A 21945-nucleotide genomic window follows, 5' to 3' on the forward strand; every position below is an offset into this window, starting at 1 on the left:
TTTGAGTTTTTTGTTACATATATTGCTGGTAATTAAGATTTTAAAAACTTGCAAATTAAGAAAAGCACCAGACTGTTACAGACTGCAAAAGCAGGCAAATGTGTGTCTACGCAGCAGCAGTTCGCTCACCCTCCCAAGAGCCCAAAACTTCCCGAGTCCTCTGGGCTTCTTCGGAAACACTTGGAGCAGCAGCTAAAAGCTCAGAGCCTTCCCTCCTGCTCCCCATGCGTTCCTTCCATTGGGGAAGCAGGAAACACCTAAATCTCCTTTCCATTTCTCATCCTCCCCACCCTCCTACAAACATTTACTGACATCATTAATAACTATATAACCTGGGGTTAAGCGTTGAAATCAACGTCACTGTTTTATGAGACTTTCAGTCTAATAAAGGTGCCAGATATACAAACATCTTTCGAAGCACAATATAAAAATGAAATCATTTAAATAATACAATGAGAACACAGACACATACACATTTTCATGGTTGGAAATACAAGCTTTAGGAATCCCGTCACACCTAGTTTCACCACTGAGCAAATCACAACGCAGGCAAGCTACCTAGTCTATGTCCTTTATTTCACTATAAAATAATGATACCTTACAAAATTACAGTAAGAATTAAAAAATGATCTAGAGGAACTCCTGAACTGGTATAAAGCGTTCAACACGTACCAATGTGGAAATACAGAAGCACCCACACCAGAAAGGAAAAAAAAAATTGATGAATCAGAAACGTCTTCTTTTAAAAAAGAATTCAATAATTAAATTAAAATAGAGCAAAGTATTTTTGGTTAAATCTATTCTAAAATGTTTTCACATACTAGAAAACTTGAATATAGAAGCTTTTAAACTTCAAAGCTTAACTGAGTAATAACTAAGGTAAAGTACGAAGATTAGGAGGAAAAATTTTTAAACACATGCACGCACGCACCACAGAAGACTGAGCCAAAACTATAAGCATAAACCCAAGTCCACCACCAGTAATTTCAACGCAACCACTTACAAAGTATTAAATAAAGCGTCTGTGGCTCTACGGTTTCCTAGGATGGTAATGTCATTATCACCACTTCACTGTCAATCACAGCAACATGAAGAAGCAATCCACAATAACAAATGGAAAACAAAACTCAAGCACTAATACATGCCATAAACATTAATATTTCTTATTCCAACCTAGCATTTCAAAATTTAACAACATTTCTTGTATAAGAAAACATATTTAGAAAAACTATAGATGTAAATTAAAATACCGTTAGTATCCACTCAAAACAACCTGGAAAAACAGAAGAAGTCAGTCACAATCCTTCCATATGTCCTAGCGAACATCTGCCTCAAGAGAATGAAAGAGGTCACTACTGACCATAACCATTACAATGAGATTTAAGCCACTTGCCTTAAAACCAATTCAAGTTTTCACAATTCCAAGAAAGAACTATTTTTTAAAAATATCTTCTTGCAAGTAATATTCTAAGGAGACAAACAGCATGTTTGCCCAAGAACATTAAAGAATGTCTTCTATATTTTAATTGTGAACAAGCTTTTCTAGGAATGCAAATTTTGCTCCCGATACTTACACAATGGCTACAGTGTCATAAGAACTGCTCATGCGCTATTAGTCAGCTTGCTGAAATTGTTATTGAAAAAAAGAAGATAATAAAAGGCTGCAGTGTGTATAAAGTATTAGAGGCATAAAAGACTTATTGTGAGAATATATGCAGGATCCTCCAAACAGAAAAACCAACCCTCCTTCTACAAAACAAAAAACAAACAAAAGGCAGCATCATTTCCAATTATTTTTTAAATGCTAATCAAGAAGTTGACATTTTTAAATGCAACCAATCCACATAAAGGCCAAAAGAGCACATGAATGACCTCATCATAACAACATCAAATGAAAAAGATACATTTTATATTCAACAGGCATTGCAGCACTGGGACATATTTCACATGGGTGCAAACTGGCATCAAGTTCAGAAAACCCCAATATTCTAAGGTGCACATAACCCAATATAGCTAAATCAGCATCATTTTTACTTCCAGGTCTATCAATTACATTTCCCAAGTGAAAAAATCACAGCTCAACATTTGATAATGCCAGTAACAAGTCTGAACAATAAGCTTGTATGAAAAATGCTTCATTGCCTTTTGTTTTTGCTTTCTTTTCTAGTGCTATTTCTTCAAACATTTTATCTTGAAATTTAAATAATAAGATTGGACTACACCAAGGTATGCTAGTCAAAGTGAGTTATGGTCATGGAAGGTGGGGCGTGAAGACTGGGGAGCAGGAGAGACCTGGAGTTCCAGCCCAGTTCAATCGCCAAAGCAGCCCCAGAATCTCCAACCTCTGATTCAGGACAGAGCACTCGGCCTAGCATTCAGCCTGCCAGTGAGACACCCACCTCTCCCGTGGGGTTCTTCCTTTGGGGAGCTGTGAAGCCCTGAGAGGCAGTGATGGAGGCTCAAGTAATTGGGCTCCTTGACAGCACGTGAGAGACATGGAGAACTTTTGCGCTCAGTCTACCAGTGTCTATATCTGTCTCTCCCCCAACTTCAAACAAATACATGTTTGAGTCTCTGATCCAAATCTAGATGCAGACTTGAATTAACTTACATAGAATCCCAAGTAGTTTAAAGGGAGAGGAAAAGTTCTTTACATATCAGCTGGCTGACAGACCCATGTATTATACTGAGAACTAGTCAGAGCAATAGAGTGCAAAGTACGATACTCTGAAATAAACACTTGTATCCCAAATAGAAATATAAGGTAGGAGTTGATTCATTAAGTAAGCACCTGCTCAACCAACTTTCACCTGAATTGGTCCAGAAAACACATGGTAATCTGTTTCTTAATAATTACCTTTCCCGGGCCCGCGGCATGGCCTAGCAGCTAAAGTCCCTCGCCTTGAACACACCAGGATCCCATATGGGCACCAGTTCTAATCCCGGCAGCTTCACTTCCCATCCAGCTCCCTGCCTGTGGCCTGGGAAAGCAGTCGACGACGGCCCAAAGCCTTGGGACCCTGCACCCATGTGGGAGACCCAGAAAAAGTTCCTGGATCCTGGCTTCGGATCGGCATAGCATCGGCTGTTGCACCCACTTGGGGAATGAATCATCAGACGGAAGATCTTCCTCTCTGTCTCTCCTCCTCTCTGTATATCTGACTTTCCAATAAATAAAGAAATCTTAAAAAAAAAAATAATTACCTTTCCCTTGGGATCCTACACCAGTGTGGGAGACCTGGAAGAAACTCCTGGATCCCGACTGGCTCAACTCTGTTACGGCCGCTTGGGGAGTGAATCAACAAATGGAAGATCTTTCTCTGTCTCTCCTCCTCTCTGTACATCTGACTTCCAAGAAAAGTAAGTCAATCTTAAATAATCCTTCACAAAATTTTTGCACCCAGGCATACAAATCGATATCCATTTCTAAGATTAGTCATACCTCTTTTCTTGTTAAAATATATATATTTTTAAATACATATATACATTTATTTTATATTTTTATGTATTAAATATATTTTTATATTTATATTTATTTTTTTAATATATATTTTTCCCATTGGAAAGGCATTTTTCAGAGAAGGAGAAACAGAAAGGTCATCCATCTGCTAGTTAACTCTCCAAGTGGTTGTAAAAGTCAGGTCTGAACTGCTCTGAAGCCAGGAGTCAGGAGCTGGGAGCCTCTTCTGCATCTCCCAGAGGGTGCAGGGATCCAAGGATTGGCACCATCGTCCACTACTTTTCCAGCCCACAGCAGGGAGTTGGATGAGAAGCAGAGCAGCCAGGACACAAGCTGGCGCCCATATGGGATGCCAGCACTTGGGGAGGTAGAAGCTTAGCCAGTTGAGTCATTGTGCCAGATCCTTTACATTCATTTTTTTAAGATTTATTGTTATTGAAAAATCAGATATACAGAGAGGAGAGACAGAGGAATACTTTACTTCCATTGATTCACTCCCCAAGCGACCACAGTCGCTGGAGTTGAATTAATTCAAAGCCAGGAGCCCAGAGTCTCTTCCTGGTCTCTAGTGCTGGTGCACGGTCCCAAGGTTTATGGCCGTCCTCGACTGCTTTCCCAGGCTGCAAGCAGGGAGCTGTATGGGAAGCGGGGCCTCTGGGATTAGAACTGGCGCCCATATGGGATCCCAGCACATGCAAGGTGAGGACTTTACCCACAAGGCTACTGCACCGGGCCCCCTTACATCCATTCTTTAAACTCTTCAGATGACTTTTAATTTTCCCAAGTTAAACAAACCTTACTATTCTCAAATCTTTCAATGTAATAATATAACTTCTCTCCACAACTTTAAGGTCCTATAATTGAAGTTAACACCTTTGTATTTTATTACTAACTTAAAATATTAAAAAGAAAAAAGAAAATTCAGTGTCTCTCTCTATCCCAGAAGAGTCCATTCAGAAATTTTACTATAGGCATTAGTTGGTGATTCATAGCTGTCAAGGCCTTCCTAACATAATTTCAAATAATTTCCTATTAGTTGGTTGTTAGAACTTATTAGTAAATAAAAAACTTTTTATTACTTGCTAGAAAAACTTTCTGTATCTCTGAAAGGATGAGAAAATGTGTATCATTTTAAATATTTGAAATAATTTCACATCACAATTTTTATTATTTTATTCATTCTAATTTACAAGTACTACACAAAGTTCTTTCATACACTTCATCTTCCACAATTCCAAGACTAGACTGCCCAGTATTACCTTCTCATTCTACTTGTCTGTGTGAGCTGGAAGATGCTACTCAGCCCCTGGGAACCTGGGCTTTCTCATCTGGAAAGTAAGCAAAACCCCAAGCTATCAGCGATTCCTCTCCACGATTCTAGAAGGGGCTGTATTTGCAGGTTTTTTTCTCGGCCATTGAGTTAATTTGGTACACTACTGGCATCAATTCATGTTCACTGACTTTGTATCCTGCTAACCTGACAAATGCTCTTATGAATTCCAACAGTCTCTTGGTTGACTCTTGGTTTTCCTATGTACAGAATCATGTCATCTGCAAACAAGATAATTTTAATTCCTCAGTTCCAATTTGAATTCCTTTAATTTCTTTCTCTTGCCTAAGAGCTCTAGCAAGGATTTCCAATACTATATTGAACAGCAGTGGTAAAAGTAGACACCATGTCTAGTACCAGAGCTTAATGGAAAAACTTCCAGTCTTTTCCCTTCAGTATTAGTTCTGGCATTGGGTTTTTCATAAACTGCCCTGATAGTGTTGTACAATGTTCCTTCAATGCCACCTGTCTTGTGCTGGGTTTTCAGCATGTGCTTCACAGCGGCTCAAGGGAATATGGCAACAAAAAATAAGAGAATAAAGTGGCAAACAAATATACTTTTCTTCCTGATTTTAAATTTAAACAGTAATGAACATTTTCACCTAAATGACAAGGTAATTGTGAGCTCATTGGCCTTATGATAGTAATTGTATTTGTGTGACAATTGACAGCTTTCAAGTATCACACCCATACCTTCACAGAAACACAATGAATGTCCTATATTCAAAAGAACACTTTAACATGCATTAAACTTGCATTCTTGAGCAGATACCTTAACTTCAGTACTTCAGTGTCCCAAGATTCATAAGAATTTGGGGGGGGGGGGGCCCCCGGCGCGGTGGCGCAAGTGGTTAAGGTCCTTGCCTTGCACGCCCGGGATCCCATATGGGCCCTGGTTCTATCCCGGCAGCCCCGCTTCCCATCCAGCTTCCCACCTGTGGCCCGGGAAAGCAGTCGAGGACAGCCCAAAGCTTTGGGAACCTGCACCTGTGTGGGAGACCTGGAAGAGGCTCCTGGCTTCGGACTGGCATAGTATCCGCCATTGCGCTCACTTGGGCAGTGAATCATCGGACGGAAGATCTTCCTCTCTGTCTCTCCTCTCTGTATATCCGCCTTTCCAATAAAAAAAAAAAAAAGAATTTGGGGGGGGGGGCGGTGCTGGCAGTTCGAGAGCAGGAATTCCGCGGAGCTTTTAAGAAGCTGGTGGGGGAGCCCACATCCCATATCAGAGTTCTTGGGTTCAAGATCCACTTTGAGCTTCCTGTTAAGGCAGACCCTGAAAGAAGCAGGTGGTGCTTAAGCGGTGGGTGAGACACCAGGATCAAACGCTCAGCTTGTTGCTTCAGCCTGGCACTTGAGGACACAAATACAGAGAAATTCGTTCCTTTTTTTTCTCTCTCTCCCTCCACCCAAACTACTTCCTCTCAAGTACTAGTTTTTTATGTTAAGTGAGAAAACTATACTACATAGTATACAAAGTTTACTTTTAAACCCTATGGCTACAAAAATTGAAAAAGAGAAAGTTTAAATTGCCAAGAATAATCATCTCATTAGAAATTAATTTGTTGTTAAAATGTCATTTAAAAAAATCATATAAGTAAAACATGTACCAAAACAGAAAATTAAGGTTATGGTATTTTACAACAATTCAGGCATTGCAGAATATTTCCCCCAAAATAGTACATATTTAGTAAGGTTACAATAACCATCAAAATATTAAATATAATATAACACTAAAACTGAAAATCTTATTGAGCAAAAACTTCAAAATGTCAGTACCTCAGATACACTGAGCATTTAGCTATATTATTTAAAAATTACAACTATTTATGATCTATAAAATATTAGATTCAGAGTTTGTGCAAAGAAAATAATTAACAATGTTTCACATAGTTCAAAGGAAACATGTTAATAGTAAAGCATACACAATACAGTTCACCAGGTGTTTATTACTTATAAAATATTATGAAACTTGCTTGTAGTATTATACACACACACACACACAGGAAATTCTATCCTTTTCTTCGAAGCAGAAAACAAAGTCCTGGTAGAAATAATGGCACACATACAAAAGAACAATCTCATTCCCTCAAATCTGCCATTACATTCTAATAAATCTTAAAAAGTTAGGAGCAGGCGGCTGAGTACAGAGACCAATGTAGCAGCAGCAGGGTAAGCAGTCACCTGGAGTGGCCTCCCATAGGAGCACAGCTGGCTGCTCAGCTTCCAATCCAAACCCCTGCTAATGTGGGAAGGCAGCCGAAAAGGACTCAGTTATGTGATCCCTGCCACCCATGTGGGAGTCCATAAACGAGCTCCAGACTCTGCTTTGGCTGAGCCCAATCATGGCTGTTGTTGCCATTTGAAGACTGAATGGATGATGGCCGCCCTCTCTCGCTTGCTGTAGCGTTTTCTCTCCCCGTCTCTGGCTCCATATCTCTGCCCTTCAAATAAATAATAAATCCTCTACCAACACAATCATTTCAAAATCAGAGTCAGTTGCAGATTTGACTAAAGACCAAGAAACAGTACATTTTTTCATGTATATAACCCATAAATGCTTTTGTTTTCTTTTTTGATTATAGTGATAAATTACTTCTGATCTCACATATAGTATGAAGGAGGATTCCCTAAACAGAAGATAGTGAAACTGCCCTATACAAATTTCACTATGACTCATTAAAAATATAGAATTCAGGTAATCATCTCTGAGCTTCAAGTGCCACTAAAATTGGAGGAAAACCATCAACCTTTTCCATTCTTCCACTCTTTAGTGTGCCATTAGTTAAATTATTAAATATTCCTAGATCTAACCCTTCATCTGCAATTTTATGGAGATGGACTAAAATCCAAAAAGCTTTTGTATTAATAGTCCTCCAACTTTAAAGTGCAGATTCCTGAGCCCACTCCCAATGATTCAGAATGACTGGGCTGTAATCTAGGAAGGGACATACTCACCAAGGACCACAGGTGAAAAAAGCACTTGAGAAGCACTTGAGAAGCACTAATTATTTGAGCTCAAATGTCCTTGACAGTATAAAAAGATAGAACTTGCCTCAGCATTAAGCCCTTGGGAATTCAGGACCTAGCACATTGTGCAGGACATCATAAATGCTAAAGTAATGTTTCAAGAGAAGAGAGGAAGGGAAGGAGGAAAGAAAGAGGCAGGTGCAGAAGGTAAGGAGGAAGAGAAGGAGAGGCAGCTTGCTAGCCAACCAGTCATATTTTTTATTAGAAACATACAAAATAATAGTAAAATTAAACAAAATATACATAATATCTCAGCAGCCATAAAGCAAACACCTGAATCTCCACACAAACACAATTTTAAGTATGTGTAATGTTGTTATCCTGAAAAATATTGAGGAGGAAAAGGAAGAAACAATCCACAGAAACCAGAACTATTCTAAAGGAAAAGTACTGGATGACTAAAACCGAGGGACTGTTATATCCAGGTAAAAAAGAACACGTAATTTTAAGGGCTGGAACCTACAACTGGGACTGAAGTTTCAAATTACCGATTATTCATACTCAGAAATTTGACTTGGGATAATACAAGGAGTCCAGAAATATTACAGTTAGTGTGAACTTTTGTCCATTTGGGTTTATAGTTTCACATTCACTTACATTATAATTTTTGAGATGTTTTATCTTCACTTCTGATGATCTTCAAATGTCAATGGCTCTTAACACATTAACTGTAAACAAACACAAAGGAACTTAGGGGAATTCAGATACTTAAGGAGCCCTAGAGTAAAGTAATCTAAAAGTAGGAGGGAGCAGAGGTAGTCATGAAGCTTTGGCATTTTTTTATACGTTGCATTTTTTGTTGAGAAAATGTTATCCTCTTACTCAACCAGGGAAAAAAACATTTCCTTCCTTTGGAAGGAAAAACATTCGAAGCTAGAGAGAAATTCTCTCCACATGATGGAGGCTGTTAGTTGGCTGATGTGCTGTGCACCTTTATCCTCTTCCAGCAAGGCAAGAGGTCAAGGAAATGCATGCCCTCACAGATACCACCACAACAGCCTGGCACAGGACTGCCCTTCAACTAGGAAGCTTTGGCCTGGACCTGGAGCCCAAACTGTTCAAACATGATCACTTCTTTACAAGGCTTAGAACCTAAAGCAAGCCGACCAATATTCCAACTCCACCAATTGCCCCCTTCACCTTCCAGTTCTTCCATCTGCAACATTACAACATCTACTCTATATGGTTCGGAAGACACAACGAGAAAATGCAAAAGGATTTAGCAGAGAGGTCACAACATGTCAAAAGCTAATATTTATAGGGCTACTTTTTCATTATTATCAATAATACTAATTACCACAATGACGTACCACTTGGAAAGCAAAGTTTGTTTCAAGTGATCCTATTCTAAGATACTGGCTTTGGTTATAAAGGTAAAATACTATCTTATATCAATAACAAAGGGTATATACATCACACAAAAATGTTTGACCTTTACTGAGCATCTTAGCTCAAGAAAACTGAAGTTGATGATCACTAGCCCATCATTAACCATTTATTTTTCCTTTGTTACGTCATAGCCTCCTGACAAGGACCCATTTGGACACCCATTCATTTGCTTTTCCCAGGAACAATTCTGCTGGGAAACAAAGTGGACACTCTTGTTACTGAAACCTATTAAACCTTCTAAACATGATGAATGCTTCATCAATCCAGATCAGATTCATCCACCGCCTCTTATTACCAAATTATTAAATTCTTGTTTAGAACTTTGTTTAAAATATTGACATTTAACTTAGGTGACACAAAAGATACATAAAAATTTATTTTTCTGGATTTTCAATAAAAATCTTGAGTTCAAGAACATAAAAATAAAAACAATGGAACATTCATAAACTAACATGGCCTGAGACTTTATGTATCTTATGGAGACCACACCCTTAGAATTCAAACAATATGAGTAGAATTTGATTTAACATTCTAGAGACGGATGGCCCAGCGCGATGGCACAGTGGTTAGGGTCTTCGCCTTGCACGCCTGGGATCCCATATGGGTGCCATTTCTAATCCCGGCGGCCCTGCTTCCCTTCCAGCTCCCTGTCTGTGGCCTGGGAAAGCAGTCGAGGACGGCCCAAGGCGTTGGGACCCTGCACCCACGTGGGAGACCTGGAAGAGGCTCCTGGCTTCGGATTGGCACAGCTCCAGCCATTGCGGCCACCTGAGGAGTGAATCATCGGACGAAAGATCTTCCTCTATCTCCTCTCTATATATCTGCCTTTCCAATAAAAATAAAATAAATCTTTAAAAAAATATTCTAGAGTGAGATAAAACAGTAATACCAGTCTTAGAACTGGGTGCCAAACTAAAAGAAATGTCAATCTTCATCACCATTTTAGCATGCAAGTCCCTGAGCTCTACAAATGAAATTTTTTTAAAAAACACAATTACTCATTCTTTTGATTTCTATCTGTCCATCATTTAATGATGCAGAAATTAATGATATCATTTTCGTCTTATAATTCCAAACTTAGGATGATAAAAATATGGCTCAATCCCCAGCAATAGACAACTGCCTTATACCCAGCCAAGTGTTAAACTGCTGGGAGAAAAGCAAGCAGTAGCTGGTATTCTGGGCCTAGTTAATACCAAATTTGTGTTAACTACACCAGTATGCCAGTACAGTTGCGCCACCCCCCCCCCATCTTTTTTTTCTACTGTGTTGAGAAGACAGCAAATTCTGAGCTTGCACATGCCATTCTGGCACCCAAATCGGGGTGCTGCCCACTTCCCAGGGAAAAGGGTTTGGGGAAATATTGCTGTGGAAGTAGCTGATGGTGTATGTCCAACAGGGAAGGAATGCCTTCTGGAGGTTTCCATGGACTGGGACATTGCACTTGCAAGTAGGCAAAAAAGCTGAGACAGAGCTATTTAAAGGCAGGAAATCAAAGGGCATGTCTGCCTCAGGCCAATGTACATGCCCAAGTGGGACACATGGGATGGGCTAAATAGCATTGTCTGTGGTCTGCTGGTGCACACAAAAGCTGGGGCTGGAAGGCACACCTGCCTAGACTAGGCTGCAGTAGGCACTTGTGTGTGTCGGAGCATGAAATGGGCCTCATGGTTATTTTGCTTTCTGGGTTGCTCTGGCCCAGCATATCTGGAGGCAGAATCCGTATGGAACATTTGGGCTCACCTCTGTAGGAATGCAGCATGTACTGGTTTACACGGAGAGCTGGGGATGGTGATAGGCCAAGCCAGGCTGGGCTACAAAACTCACCTGACAGTCACAGGAGCTGTGGCTGGGTGGGGCCAGGCTGCAGCACCCACCAGCACATGCAAAGGCAAGGACTGAGGACAGACCATGTGCCAAGCAAGGGAACTGCACCCACCTAAATGCATGGGATCAGGGTCTAGGAGCAGACCTGGTGGGGGAATTTGGGAAACTTTACTAGGCCACAGCTCCCACTAGGGCACGCAAAGGATGGGGGCAGCCAAGGCCAAGAAGGGCTACAGCACCCACTGGTATGTGCGTGGGCTGGATCTAGGGACAGAGCCAGCTAGGCCAGGCCACAGCACCCTGTGGCACACTTGAGAGCCAGTGGATCATGCCTGGCTGGGATAGGCTCCAACATATGCCAGTCAGACCTGGAACTGTGGGAGGGCCATGCCCAACTGGATAGAAGCACCTGCCAGCACGTGCCAGACCTAGGACTGGGAACAATCCTTTTAGGGGAACTTGGGGAACTCCACTGCTGCTGGGCTGCAGCTCCCACTGGTAAGTGTGAGAGTGCGGACTATGAACGAACCAGGCTGGGCAAGGCTGCAACATCCATCAGCATGCCTGTGGCTGGGTCTGGGGAGCAGGCCAGGCTGAACTAGGTTGCCACACCCACTGGCAAGTGCTAGTCATGCCAGGCCAGACCTCAGTATGCCCTGGCAAGTACAAGACCCATGGCTAGATGCAGGCCTGGGTAGGGGAACTGTGAGCACTCCCCTGCTGGGCTGCAGCTCCCACTGGTGAACACATTCCTGGGTCTGTGGATGCACTAAGGTGGACTTTGTCAACCAACAGATCTTGGAAAGACTTTTTTCAACCCTGGAGCAACAAAACTAACAACTTCTCAGAACTATCTAAACCAGGCAAGTAATACTCTCATAATACTTCAACCCACTTCCCCCTGCCTCATCGGTCCTTATAAGGCATCATCAAAGGATCATTCCCCATCTCCAGGTGCTGATGTAGTTTGACAGAATGGAGTAGCCCCCTCCCCCTTTCTTACTTGCAGACACGGAAGAAAGAAAAATCAAAATATTCGTCCCACTCACTTTCTTCCATTCCTGCTCTCCCCTATACCCCACCATCTTAATCGGAGGCCTGCAAGGGTATGCATTCCTCTCAAATATGTAGCCAATATTAAAAAATATTTAAAAATTTTAAAATCTGGTTCAAGATAACCCACAGCAGCAGGTATTATGAGGCTGCTGGCTGAACTGTGTGAAGAGTATGCTCTACCTCTCCCTTTCCTCCTGAAAATGCAATGGCTATTATTTCAGATCCACTATACCAAAATGATATGGACTACATAGGTGGAAAAACACATTCAGTTTTATGTCACTATTATTATGGATTTTCTGTTATCAGAAAACAAAGGATTTTCCAAGTAATTTTTGAGCATACACATAAATATCTTAAAATTAATTTTGTTAGATTAAAAACATATCATCTTCCCTTAATCTGGAATTTTAAATACCTTAAGAGCTCAAGAGTTATTCAGATCAAGTAACGGTCTTTGAAAGAATGAAAAATCATCAATGATGCCAGTCATGTTTCCTGTGTACTTGGGTAAGAATTATGAGGCTTGCTCTTTAGTGGTCTGTAGTAACAGAAGTACAGACACAGAAATCATTAGGAAAGAAAAAAATCTTTAGAAAAGGAAGTAACTTCATCTGATAAGAGTATTAACATTGCACCAATCTTTCAGTTGAGTTCCCATTTTAATCTGTGGAAAGCAATCCTAGAAAATCACTTCCTATCTTTGATGACTACCTCTTTAAGATATTTTACTACCACCAGCTTGATTCCATTGAATTAAATCACAGATCCAAAGATCGCTAAGTTCTTACATATTTAAAACCATTTTCCTTAAAAAGAGAAAACATTCCACACTTAAATCTGGAGAATTTCCACTTCTCAAATCCTGAATCATATGCAATCTTCGGCCTTGGTGGTTTCAAAACAATAGCATTAACCTGGCAGCTTTCCAACACAAACCCACGGCTTTGTGGACATCTGTACCCAGCTTATTTCCTTCCCTTGTACATAATTCAGGTTTTTTCAGTCAATGATGGCCTACTGACATTCCTTCTTTATAATACTTTTTTCAACTACTTGTCATCACTAATTTATCTAATTGAGGCTCCATTTTAAAGAAAAAGCCATTTTATTTGTGTTACTCACAGCCAAGAAAGAACCTCAGGAAATTTCCTAAAAATCAAATGCAATAAAGCAACTACTTCAGTCAATATTTTTACAAAAATAATCTCAAGCTAGATGCACTGGCTCAGCTGGCTAATCGCCCCCTTGAAGCATCAGGCTCCCAATTCATGTCCTTTCTGCTTCACTTCCCATTTAGCTTCCTACTTGTGGCTTGAGAAAGTAGAGAAAGACAGCCCAAAGCCTTGGGATCCTGTACCCGCATGGGACAGGAAGAGGCTCCAAGTTTCAGATTGGTTTAGCTCTGGCCATTACAGCCATATGGAGAGGGAACCAGTGCATGGAAGATCTCTCTCTTTTTCTCTCTGTAAATCTGCCTTTCTGAAAAGAAAAAAAATTTAAAGTTTTAGAAGAATTATATTTTTCATTATACAGCTCCATGGGCTCAGAGATTTCCTGTTCCACCATCCCTTCCCCTCCCTCCCTCCACTGTTTTCCCTTATTATACTACAATGATATAGTTACCCAATAAGTCACAAATCATTGTTATTTTAAAAATCTTTTTAAAAACAACTTCAAGTAGTATGTTCACAGAGTTAAACTAAGCCTGTTTCAACTAATGTTGATGGTGACAGGAGGTGACAATTAGCCCAAGATTCAAGGAAGAAGACTTCAAATTTTTTAACATATATGTGTCACTTGTTAAAGACTAACCTGCTATACCCTTTCCCTAATTTTTTGATTGTAAAGTTTGAGTCCGAGCCAAAGAATTTGCATTTTTCATAAATTTCTAGAGGATGCCGATATTAACTGAGCTGGGACTACACTTTGCGAAATACTGATCTAAAGAAAATTATAGATAACAGAATTAAAAACAGTATCCAGGAACTTCACTCAGCTTCATTATTAACCTGCACCCTTTGAGTAATAATGAATCTCTTTAAATGGCCCTTAAAATAGTAACATTTACTGATTAGTTCATAACATAAGATACCTTAATGAAATCCAAAATAAGAAATTAATGTTTAATGCCTAATGAAAGGCGTTACCCATAATGCTAGGGTTACAGATAGAACCTGGTAGCTGCACTCTCTTCTGTGGCTGGAGTTTCCGCCCCCGATTCAGTGCAGCTGCTTCAGAAGACAGACCAAGAGTTACAAGAGGAATGGATAAGAATGTGACACAAAAATGTCACCACACTGGGAAGTCAACCCCAAAGCACATCATTTCCCACCAACATATCGCCTGTCAGTATAACTTTGGAGTTAAAATTAAAGATGAGGGCTTACAACAAAATGTTATAAATATCAGAAACTCTTCCATCTCTTTGGGCTGTAAACATAAAAGAAGCAAAAATGAAGGATTTGTTGTTTCAAGTTATAATTTCAAGGGAGACCATCCAAAATCATAATATCATGCAGCCATTCAGCATAACAGATAGACAGGTAAGATACCTACGTTTCATATCAGATTGCCCGATTTGAGGTCTGTACTCCTGTGCTTAAAACCCAGGCTGCTGTTAATGAATACCCCAGCAAGGCAGCAGATACCAAATCCACGGTCCCTGACATCCTTAGGTAAAGTTCCACATCCTGGCTTAGCCACAGGCTAGTCACAGGCTAGCCCTCACCTCACTACTGAAGGCATTCACTGCACGATCTTTCTCTCTCTAAATCTGCCTTTCTAATAAAAATGAATAAATCTTTTAAAAAATAAGTAGAATTGCTAATTTTAAAAATTCAATTATCTGGAGACTACTTTGACTATGTCATATGTGCCTCCTCTGATCTTTTTTGATGTTAAATGTATATACGTGATGCTCATAAAAGTTTATGAAATTGTCAACTGGAAAGCAACAGAAAAAAAAATCTGAAATAAACGTGCTGTCCAGAATAATTACAGCATAAAGATCTACCAGAGATGAAACATATGTTAGATAAATGACAAACTACAGAAAAGAAGCCAGAGTCATCAAGAGTAGTGCCCAAAGAAACAGACAGGAGAAGGAAGCGTAACAATCTTAATTCATACTGGACCAGACACAGAAGAGATAATGCAGCCAGTAAAATCAGCTTGGAACATCAGGATGCTTCATAGTAAAAACAACTTGAACTTGAACCTGAATTTTAACTGCTCAAGTCCCAAATTCAGCAAAAGAAAACACTTTTTACTGCCTTGAATAGGAACAACAAATAAGACCAGAAGCGAACATACAGTTGGTATTCATATATTCCAATGTTCACCAAGCACCTATTTGACAGTAGATATTTTAGCTATGTGTTTATGCATAGAAACGGTATCAATGAAACCTACTCAAGCAGTACTTTTCATAAAAGTGTCTAAACAGAAAAACACAACACCAGACTAGAATGGCACAGATTACCAACATGAGGGTACTTCAAAAAATTCACAGAAAAAGAAATTAAAAGATAAGGTGAAAGGTGTGGGTCTAGCTTCTTATTTCTGCAGGCTATCAACCAATTGTTCCATTTATTGAAGAGACCTTCCTTTTTCCCTGGACTATCGTCTGTTTTCTTATGTTCATAGCAGCACAACCAATAATCACAAAAACATGGAAGCAACTGAAATGCCCATCAACAGAAGACTGGATAAGGAAACTATCGTCCATCTACTTTATGGAATATTACTCAGCTATTTAAAAAAAACAAAATACATTTCTTCGTGGCCAAATGGGTCTAACTGGAAACTATTATGCTAAGGTAAATGAACCAATCCCAAAAGGTCAGCTATCATGTTTGCCTTAATATAAAACTATGTCAAATTTAAAAACAGTACCTGTAAACTGTATATTATTGCACCTTCAAACTGTCTGTACCACACACAATAAGATATTGTGATGTAACCTATGAATCAATAATTAATCAGAGACGGATTGCATATGACCACCTGGGATGGTTAATATCCCTTTAATCATTGTTAGTACTACTACCCAGGGGTAATGATGATCTAGTCCATACTGTACTCCCATTTGAACCACACAGGTCATATGCTAGCATTAATTTCTACAGGCCGATATTGGACACTCTTTTGCGCCATCCTACCATCACATCAATACACTTGCTACAAGTTCGACAACACCATGGAGAAGAAGACTCACTATTTCAGCTAACTTAAAATTTTTTTCTCCCTCAATCTGAGGGGGACTGTACCCAAGGGAAGGTATAATGGAAGTGTAGCAGGAATAAATGTGTCCATAGGCAGAAACAGAAGTATATCTCCATACTTGTATTACAAGAATGAACTCAAAGTGAAACAACAGATAAGTCCCTACATTGTTGTGAGACACCTCAGTAGCAGTACGATGGACTTCTGAGGGCACTTGGAAGGCATCTAATGAAAGACTGGAGAGAAGAACAAAGGGGGTTGGGGGAGGGGGAGGGGAAATCCCAATGCCTATTAAACTGTGCCATAAAATAAAATTAAGAAAAAAAAGAAGGTACATTTTCTGGGAATTTGTTTTGGGCCTAAAATATGCTGTATCAATTAATACAATTATAAGTCTCAGGCTGACCCTCATTATCAAATACAGCCTATGATACTGTATTACCCCTGTCAAGTAATAGCCACATTTCTATCAATAATCAGAACCAAGAGCAGTGAGAAATAACTATGGACACAGATGAAGAATGGTCAACAACAAGACATGCAAGAGTTTCAAAGACAAGGCAACAAGAGCTGAGTGGTTTGTTGAAGTGCAGCAGCATTGAGTTTTTCTAAGCATTCAGGCTGATGGAACTATAGCCAATTAGGAAATTACTACATAAATATCCTCTAAAGAATGAGGTTACTTCTTTGTGACCAACGGTTTCGAGTCTATGATGATCAAGAAGCAACAGCAACTCTGAAATGACTACAGACACATGTCAGACATCACATGCTCAGTGTGAGCTGGACTGCGCACAAGCATTTCATTAACTTCAATGGAATGCCTTATTTTCAAAGTACAGTGGGCAACCAGAGAGGTTAATGTATTACTTCACAAGTTTATAATCTCCCTAGTTTCCAGAAACTAACACAGCTGAACATAATATACAATATTTAAGCAGAGATCATCTACTAAAAATATCTGAGGAAACTAGAGATGAGTACCTATATTCAGATTAGCAAAAGCTTCCAGTTTCTGGCTGCAATTAGTAAACAGACACAATTAAAAAATTTCTATTTTCAAGCAAACAAAAAGCATACACATTTGCTTTGTAATATCAAATTCATACAAAATTTTCTAATTGAGCCTTTGTACAGAAACAGAAAAAATAAAAGCATAAAAATAAGCTACAACCTCCTTAAGTTTGACATTTCTGCAAAAGACCGAAATACAGCCCTATCCACTCCCCCCCAAAAAACACAAAAACCACTTCATCTACAAAAGCACTCACAAAACTTTCAGAACCAAGGCAGCCCAACATGGCTGTGTTAGAATCACTGTGAGTACTTTGTTGGGCAAAAATGTTTTAAACGAAGCCTTCTAACAAATTCTTGTAATGCAACTAATTTTATATTGTTGACTAGAGGGAGTACCACAAATTATTTTTTATAATTAAAAAAATTAAATGAAAATAATTAACAGGGTAACCTTTGAACAGAAGAAATTCAATAATTGCTTTTCCACATTCCAAGGCAGATAAATAAAGGTTAACACTGTTTTGCTCAAAGCTGGAAATCATAGTTTTGACAGAGAGGATGGCTAATCTATTTTAATCAAAATTCTTTTTGAGTAGTCAATTTTTTTCAAATGCTTGTCAGTAGTAGTAATTCAAGAAGTTACAATACACACATAAACATTAAACCTACTTTATTTTTTAGGAAATGAATATGTGAATGTGGCAGTAAGATAAATCACTTATAACAAAAAACACTTATTTAATATAATTTCAAAACTCCAGAAAGGTTATTTGTAAAGAGAATTATCTCAGTAATTGGTTAAAACATGCATAAAGATAAAAAGCAATGTAAGCTTAGCACTCCACGGTATCTTACAGATTTTCTAGAATACTCCCCTATGTTAAGAGAAAATTGAAGAATAGAAAGGTAACTGATAGAAGCCAGATGGCTAGGCAGCCTGGGAGCCTCCAGACTTCTGACACTTCCTTCCTACTGTCCTATGCTGCCTCCTATGGTTCCAATTCCACTTCTTTAGATGGGAGTTCTGACTGCTCACTTATTTTCTTCATACTTTATTTGAAATCATGGTTGTCATTTGTAACTGTCCCTTAAAAATGCAATTTTTCCAGGCCTGCGCTGTGGCAAAGCAGGCAAATCCTTCAGCTGTGGCAGTGTGACATTTATCTGGGGACTGTTCTTGACGCACTTAGGATTCAGCTCCCTGTTTGTTTCTGGGAAAGCAGCAGAGGATGGGCAAAGTTCTTGAGGCCCTGCACCCATGCAAGAGACCCAGAAGAAAGAAGCTCCTAGGCTCAGATTGGCTCAGCTTCAGCTGTAGCAGCCATTCGGGAAGTGAACCAGTTGATTAAAGATTCTCTCTCCATCTTTTTAACTCTTTCAAGTAAAAATAAATGAATCTGGGCCTGGCACAATAACTTAGTGGCTAAATCCTCACCTTGCATATACCAGGATCCCATAAGGGTGCCAGTTCATGTCCTCGATGCTCCATTTCCCATCCAGCTTCCTGCCTGTGGTCTGGGAAAGCAGTAGGGGATGGTCCAAAGCCTTGGGACCCTGCACCCATGTGGGAGACCTGAAAAAAGCTCCTGGCTTCAGATCAGCTCAGCTCCAGCCATTGTTGAAACTTGAGGAGTGAACCAGCGGATGGAAGATATTTATATTTCCTCTGTCAATCTGCCTTTCCAATGAAAAAACTAAATCTTAAAAAAACTTTCCCTTAAAATTATAATTTACCAACCTGATGCCTGAACGATTTTACAGCCGAGCATGCAAATTCTCAACTTACTACAGTCCATAATATTCAAAACCTGCTAGAAATGAATATATTCAACTACAATGAAAAAAAATCTTTGCCCTAGATAATCCAATCTACAAATTCAACAAAACCATCTGTAATCACCTGTGACATAGTCCATACTAAGTACTGCCGACATGAGATGACCGAGGGATAGAACTAGCCCGCAAAGAACACACAGCCTAGTAGCAAAGGTGATTAGATCAACAACCATAATACGCTGCTCAAGGACTCTGAAAAACAGTGGGCTGGGAGCTATGAATGCCATGTGGAGAAACCTAAGCAAAGGATCAGTCAGTGGCTGGCCAATGAGCTACTTCACACCAACAGGAAAACATGGCAGTACTCCTCATGTTTAGCACTGTTGAAAATCATGTTAACACAGTGACTTCCATTTATGCAAAAGGCAGAATGAAGATCGTTTTCACACAGCAGTTTAATACCTAGGACACGTTTTTTCATGGGAAAAGAACCGCAGTTATGTTTGCTGCACAACCTAGGCCTTGCAATATTTCCTGATCAAAGTCTAAATTACTATTTTTAAACTAAAGGAAAAGGCTGCATCAGAGCTTGTGTCATTAGTATTTACAACAGCTCTCTGCAAGTTCATAAACTAAAGTCCTCAAATTTCAGGACAAAATTCCCATCACTTACAAGAGAAGTGACAAGCTGGAGGACATGTAGCCCAAAAAGGAAGAATCAACTACAGTCATTTTGCTCTCTTGAACCAATCACTGAGGATACAGACCACTTGGATCCTCCAGCCAGCACGGAGAAAAGCACAGGACATATCGTTTACCTATTTAAGCAAAAACGGGAGTGAACAGAAAAATCTAAGTGTAGGGTGAAGTTAAAGAACTGAAAAACGAGAAGACTTAAAAAAAAAAAATAGGGGTGGAATGGAGGACAGTTTGGGAAAGAGGCAAAGAAAAAGAAGAACGGCAGTTAGGCAGGAAATCAGTGGGGAAAGGACTCGGGGAAGGACTGTCCATTAAAAGATTTGAGGAGTAGCAGCTAACGGAAAGGAAGGAACTTGAGCTTCCAGATTTGGGAAGCAAGCAAAATTGGGGGGATGGGGAGTAGGAGAGGTAGAGTGACCCATCAAACCACCGCGAGCTCTTTAGGCTCCAAAGAAGAAGGAAGAAGTGCTTCTCCAAACGCCAGGGAAGGAATTTCGGGAAGAAACCAGAAAGCGCGAGTTGGGGCTCCATCAAACGGTCCCGGCCCCCAGTCCATCCCTGTAGGACGCTGGGCGGGGCCCTGGCGTCCCGGTTACCTGGATAGGGAGTCCACACTGGGCGGCCGAGCCACCGCCCGCTGGGAGCCGAGACTCTCGCAGCTCGAGCTCTTCTCCATGGCCGGCGGCGGTCTCAGGAGGGAAGGACTCACAGGACCGCGGCGGCTGCCGGGCGGGAGGAGCGGAGGGCGGAGTGCGCCGGGCTAGGGCCGTGGTCAGGCCCGCGCTGGTCCGGGAGGCAGACCGGAAGCGGCCATGTTCCCCCACACTGCACCGCGCCGGGGGCTGCCGGGGAGAGGGAGGACCCCTCGGCGCCCCTCAGCGCCCCTCAGACGCCGGCCGGCCGCTGTGAGCTCGCCGGCTGCTGGCGGGCGGCGCCTGAGCCAGAGTCCAAGGCAAGTGACTGTTCCTGGGGTCAGAGGCGAGGGACGAGGACCCCGGGAAACGAGTGACTGCTAGGACCTAGGATCCGGGAACACACAGAGATGACAGACACAGGAATGTGTGGGGTCAAAGAAAATGACAGGATAGGGTCGTGGGAAATGGGCGGGCTAGTTGTAGGATGGGGGGGGGGTGGCAGAAAAAATATGGGGGTTGACCCAGGAGGAAGGAAGAGAACATGAGCATCTAGAATGAGGAGACCAGTGACAAGATGACAAATGTTCAACAGATGAGGGCTGAACATGGTTAGGGGGTAGACATGGTTCAAATCCAGGCTCTGCCAGTTACCTGTGGTAGCCCAAGACCCTGACCCTTAGCTTTCTTACCTTTAGAAATGGTAGAACCACATCAGATGAGTTTGTAAAAAGAACTTGAAATGATGGTGAGCAGTGAATAAGACAATTACTGTCACCTTCTGCATTAGCTATGATCGAATAGAATGGACTGTTACATAGAACATTTCTAACAAATTCAATAAACAATAGCCACCGTTATGAAAAGATAAAAAGCAGAACAGAGCAAGAAGTTGTTCGTGAGATAAGGGGGGAGAAATGCAACCTTTGAGACCTCTGCGACTTAGACTGGATGGGTTTAGGGTGTCCAAAAGTGTGCCCGGGGAAAGTGCTTGGACGTTAATCTGCCGTCCCCAGGAAGAAGTACAGAAGGGGGGAAGCAATACACAAAAATTAGGTCCATACTGGCGATTTGGTGGCATTTAATAAAGAGCAAACTTTATCCTGCTTTTCCACATTCCAGCGCAGAGCAGGAAGGGAGTGTAGGGGGATAGAGTTATGATAAGAGAACAGGAACTGGGTGAAAGGGAAATGCTTCTACCAGTAATTTTCCTTCCCACAAGACACAGGAAAGACAGGACAACACGAAGGAATTTTTCTGATTGAAAAGAAACTATCACTTCATCGACAAAAAAAACTGCACTGAACATTTTTTTTTTAAAGCTTTTGTGCTAGCATAAACAAATTGATTTAAACTCAACTTGAATTACATTCTGCAATTTGGTGTTTAGGAAATTTCTTAAAGTAGAGGGCCAGTAAAATTTTCACTTGCTAGTATGTTAGTATATATTCAAGATCTATACTAAGGAACATGGTTCCAGAAATGAAGCAGGTAGGACAAGG

At 40.6% G+C, this 21945-nt stretch overlaps 1 protein-coding gene across 1 annotated transcript in view; it reads right to left on the reverse strand.

The window, feature by feature from the left end:
* MTMR2 (myotubularin related protein 2) overlaps positions 1-20746 on the reverse strand; it is an 89480-nt gene extending 68734 nt beyond the window's left edge. Inside the window, exon 1 of the mRNA XM_040976822.1 lies at positions 20408-20746. Within this exon, the coding sequence (XP_040832756.1) occupies positions 20408-20487 (80 nt within the window). The 5' untranslated portion in view covers positions 20488-20746. The remainder of the gene's footprint in view (positions 1-20407) is intronic.
* Positions 20747-21945: the final 1199 nt, after the last annotated feature.

The sequence above is a fragment of the Ochotona curzoniae genome, unplaced genomic scaffold (genome assembly GCF_017591425.1).
Source record: "Ochotona curzoniae isolate NIBS_2020 unplaced genomic scaffold, NIBS_Ocur_1.0 contig_2723, whole genome shotgun sequence".
Lineage (NCBI taxonomy): Eukaryota > Metazoa > Chordata > Mammalia > Lagomorpha > Ochotonidae > Ochotona > Ochotona curzoniae.